Raw genomic sequence first — 4,992 nt, 5'->3', positions numbered from 1 at the left:
TGGATGTGCAGTTGGGGATTGGGTGGGGGGTGTGGAGGCATGAGCTGACCTGCGCTTACTGATGCTGGGGAGGTTGGAGTAGCACCCAGCAGGGCTGTGGTGGGAAAGCTTCACGCCTGGGGCAGGGAGAGGGGCACATAGGCAGGCAGAGACCCCGGGCTGGGGGTACCACAGGGACCTGCCCCTGCTTCAGCAGCTGCTGTGCTCTTGTTTGCTTTGTTCCCATCGGATATTATTTTCTAAAAGGCTGAACGGGTAGTTTACAGGATGCATGACAGGTGGTTTTTCCTTATTTATGGCAGGGTCTGGTTTATTTTTAAAGCCTCCGTCCCACCTTATCCTGTGCGCCATGCCGACTGATGTTATCCACAGTCACCCCACAGCAGGAGGCCGAGCAAAGCTCAGGACAGGACACGGCTCTGCAGCAGAGCAAGGGAGGGCAGGAGGGCTCGTTTGCATTGAGAACTGCTGTTTTGATCCCTGCAGTGGCAGGACATAGCTGCAAGCTAAAACCAGGTGCAGATGCCTCCAGTCGCATCCCAGCCGTGACAGTGGGGACAGCACTGGGGAAGGGGTCAAGAAGCCCAGCAGGGCCTATGGGCCCCCATCAGCTGGGCAGGAGCTACTGCTCAGAGAGTTTTCCAGGGGCTTCGGGTGCAGTAAATCGTTAGAAAGCTGCACAGTCAGGCAAGCTATTGTGTCTGCCATTCAAAAAAGCAAAGCTGAGCAAACAGGGATCATGTCTTTTCTGGAAAAGTGGCTGCTTTCTGCCAGGGTAGTAAATGCTGACTGCACTACCAGTGCTGGGCAGGCATGCTGGGAGACAGAGGGATGTCCTCTCCCATCTCAGGCCAGAGCTGGGAGCCCTGCTAGTAGCCCCAGGGTGCCTCTGGGGAGCTGCGTGCAACCACAGGACACGGGCAGTATAATTGCAGAGGGAGGTCTCTCTCAACCCCACTGCTCCTACCTCACATCTAGGTCAGGTCACTCAGGGCCTTGTCCAGCTGATTTTTAGAGACCACCAAGGATGGAGGTGCCCCCACCTCTCTGGTCCCTGTCCCCATGTTGGACCAACACACGCTATAAAGATTTTTTTCCCCCATATCTAATAAGACTTTCTCTTGCTGCAAATTGTGTCCATCAGCCATTCCCTTTTGTCTGCTCACTCCAAAATGGCCCTGGAGGTGCATTTAAATGCCCCATCAGCCACACTAAGAGCACCAGGTGCTGCCTGCACAGCCTCCATGTACACAGCAATGCTGGCTGGAGCCGCCCACAGCCCAGGCAACCGATGCACCCCTTGCAAGCTTCAGCTGGTGGCTGCTCTCACATTGCTCCACCTAAAACCAAGACAGTTAGTCAGAGCCAAGTGTGAATTCCCCAGGGCTCTTTAGCTTGACACCTGCTCTTAGGACAGAGCAGGTGTCACCGGTGCTGTGGTTTCACTGTGACAGTGCATCTGGCATTGTCATTTCTGCCTGGGTGAGTAACCCCCTGCCACCGAACTCTCATCCCTGTGCTGCCCAGGGGAGACAGCAGTGGGCATGGTACTGCTCACAGGGTTGAATGACGATCACAGCCCCCCAGCCTTTCTGAAAGCTGAATAGATAGTTTACATCGTTTGCACTGAAAATTTTTTTTCCAATGCCTGCAAAAATTTAGACAGAAAAAAGCAGTGAGCAGTGCTGCTTTTCAGCAGCTGAGCAAAACAGTTGTGATTCTCCATATTTCTGCCAGGCTTAAAGAAATGTAAGCAAGAAAATCACCTCTCCTGTACAGGGGAGAGGTCTTGTGCCGCCTGAAGGCCAAGCTCCAGGCCTGGGCTTAAACAGGGCTCCCTTTAAGTAGTGGGTAGGTGAGTAGTGGTCCAGATACAGCCAATCAGGACATTTAGGGACATCTGGTGCCCTCAAGTCCTGTCATATACCCCCAATTTTTAGCACCCAAGAGATGCCAAGTGCTGGGTGCCACGTGCTTGCTGCACAGGGCCACATGGCTCCTGCCCAGTGGAGCAATGTGGGGAGACCTGCAGAGCCCTCCAGAACCCCCAGGGTTTTGACCTTTTCCTGAAAGCCATCTCACAGCCTTGGGAACTGTTCTCCCTCCAGAGCAGGGGTAGAGGGGAGACAAGGAAAAATGATCAGGCATCACATCCTGTGTGCTGGGGCACCCTGAGCTGCCAGCAGGTAGAAGATACTGTGTCCTACAGGGAAACGCCTCAGGAACCTGGAGGTGATTTATCAGAAATAGAAACAGTTGTGAAGATGAAACATGAAAGTTGAAGCATGTGTTCCCTATGCAAATCAATGCACACACATCAATGTACATTAATGCAGCAGGCTGCAAACAATGATTTATAAACCACCAGGACATGTTGCTGCTGGTGGCCCAGGCTAGATGCATGATCCGGAGGTGATGAGGAGCCCTGTGGTGACTGGGCTTTCTAGGAGAAGGGCAGGTGGCTCGGAGTTGATGTGGGGTGCTGATCAAGGAGGGGAGGAAGGACTTGTGGCCTGAACCTGGCCTCATCTGCACTTTGATCTCATGGAGAGCCCAGCAGCCACAGTGCTGGAGAGCAGCACCTCAAGCCCAGGGGATCTCCTTCTCCCCCTGCATCATTTCCAGAGGTGTCCAAATGCCCAAGGTAGGTAAGCAGCATTTACCTGGCCCCCACCAGCTCACACACATAAGGGACTGAACTTTGTCTGCCCCCTTCCTGTATGGACACCTCTGAACTGAGCTGACGCCAGGAAAGCCCAGGCAGCTGCTGCGCACACCTGTGGCTGCAACACTCTGCAGACAAGGCCAGCTCGGCTCGCAGCACCCGGCGTTAAAGACAATCTTTCCCCAGTCCATCCAGGGTGCTGGATGATGCTGTCTACCAGCCCACTCCATCATGCTCAGAGGTGCTCCAGCCTTACACAACCACTGTGTTACAATCAGCTTTACCAAGTGACTCAAGCAGAGTGGGCTGTTTCACAGCCAGCCCCGGTCTATTTATAAGCCCCTACTCAAATGCCAAAGGATCCTTGTATTAGTCAAGGCAACTTCCTGCAGTCAAGGCTCAGTGGGGCCTTTGCTTTTTGAGGTAAAGCTCAAAGAAGAGGATCTCTCCAGCCTCTCGTGAATAGGAGAGCTGGCGCTCTGCAAGCTGCAAGGCAGTTTTGGAGCTGAGCCCCATCCCAGCAGTGCTGTCGGCAAGTGAGAGCCCTGGGGCATTCAGTACACCCCAGGGTACCGAGTGGGTTAAGGTGAGTTATCCGTCCACCAGGAAAGCAGTTGGGTTTAAAGCTACGCAGTAGGGATGCAGCATGATGAAGGTGCCTGGGTTACATCCCAGAGCCAAAGGGAAGGAGAAGCTGGTCTGCAAGGTGGAGGCAGGGCAGGTCTGCAGCTCAGGAGGGGAGCAGACGGCCCAGAGGAGTCCCATGGCAGACCAAGGGCTCCTGACAGCACTGGAGAGCCAGCAACACCAACCGGCCCGCCTGACAGAGATGGGCCAGACAACTCGGACGGCGGGAGAGCAGATCAAGAAAGGCCACATTTTTGCACCCAGCTCCTCCCCCGCCAACACTCCACAGCTTGGTTTCGGAAACACCGAGATGATTCAGCGTGAAGGGACTTCTGCATGCTTTGTGGGGGCAACGCCTCGTGTTTAGTTGACTGAATTGGCAGGCTTGACCCTCTGCCACACAGGAGCAAACTTGGAGCCCTGCAGAAGGAGGTGTGGGACTTACCCAAGGTGTACTTACTTGTTTTGCTGGTGCTTTTGTGCCAAGTCTGCCAGAGATTTGTGCAAAGCACGAGTGGGACAAACGTTACTCTGGAGGAGAATGTGAGCTCCTTGCTTCTGCCACTGCCGGGAGCACCTAGCACTGATCACAGCCGAAGGCAGTGAGTGCTTGGGCAACAGACACACATGGGGTACGGTTCTCCGAGGACTGACCCTTCACTTATACACCGAAAAACAAACAAACAAACAGTTCAGCCATGCTCAGGAACAACATGACTAACTGTTTATGCCTATGTGTGATAACATTAAATATTAGTAAAAGCAGCTTATCTGCTCATCACCAGCTTTGTGTGATGTCTGGCCATGCTGCTGGGAGGAGGACCAGGACATTGATCAGGAGGGAAAATGGGTTGATTGCTGGGTCCAAGCCCACGCTCCCAAAAGATCCTGCATCCTCTGGTTTGCAATTCCCCTGCACAAACTTGCCTGGTGGCTGGGGAGAAGAAAAAAAAAAACACACTAGGCTGGATGCCAGATACTGTCCCCTCACCCATAGGATAAATAATGTTTTTTAATTAATGTCTTTAAATTAACCCCCCCATCATGCCCGTTGCTGTGACATCACTCCCAAGTGACGCCCAGGCCTAAATACGGCTGTAAACAGGAACCATCCCAACGGGAGTCACGCTGGCTATAAATACAGCAACAGGGGAGTGCTGAGCAGAGGACAGGCTGCAGTTTCCTGCCAGCTAAGGATGGTGAGACAGCTCAGCTGGGCGCTGTTGGTGTGCGGTCGCCACAGTGGGGAAACTGAGGCAGGAGTTTCTGGGGGGCTGGGGCTCCCAGCTGAGCTCCCCGGCATGCCTTTGGGGAGTTGTGCCCTGCCACGGCCAGAGGCCACTGGGGAGGGGGAAGCTGGTGGGGATGGGGATGGCAAATCTGTGGCTCAGCAAGTGTGGCCCCACTGGCCACTCCCAGCTTGGGCAATGACGCCGGCCCCTCTCCGCAGTGCCTGGCCCCATAGCCCTGCCCCAGGAGGAGATGGCTACGGAGAAGCCGGTGACTCCCACTGAGGAGCAGCTGGAGATCCTGGAGTACAACTTCTGCAAGGTGAACAAGCATCCTGACCCCACCACGCTGTGCCTCATCGCAGCCGAGACCGGGCTCTCTGAGGAGCAGACCCTGGTGAGTGTGCGCCCCTCACCCCCGCCTTGGCACCAGCCCTGCCCCCCCCGCCCGCCCCCGCGCCCCCCCCCACC

The 4,992-nt window shown here is 54.9% G+C and overlaps 1 protein-coding gene across 1 annotated transcript in view; it reads left to right on the top strand.

The window, feature by feature from the left end:
• The first annotated feature begins 4,457 nt into the window (after positions 1 to 4,457).
• The window catches only part of HOPX (HOP homeobox), a 3,579-nt gene continuing 3,044 nt past the window's right edge, over positions 4,458 to 4,992 (top strand). The window contains exons 1-2 of the mRNA XM_009329770.1: positions 4,458 to 4,491; positions 4,743 to 4,918. Of these exons, the coding sequence (XP_009328045.1) occupies positions 4,775 to 4,918 (144 nt within the window). The 5' untranslated portion in view covers positions 4,458 to 4,491; positions 4,743 to 4,774. The remainder of the gene's footprint in view (positions 4,492 to 4,742; positions 4,919 to 4,992) is intronic.

The sequence above is a fragment of the Pygoscelis adeliae genome, unplaced genomic scaffold (assembly GCF_000699105.1).
Source record: "Pygoscelis adeliae isolate BGI_AS28 unplaced genomic scaffold, ASM69910v1 Scaffold67, whole genome shotgun sequence".
Classification (NCBI taxonomy): domain Eukaryota; kingdom Metazoa; phylum Chordata; class Aves; order Sphenisciformes; family Spheniscidae; genus Pygoscelis; species Pygoscelis adeliae.
The sequence above is the reverse complement of the archived record's forward strand: the minus strand, read 5'-3'. Positions and strand labels throughout refer to the sequence as shown.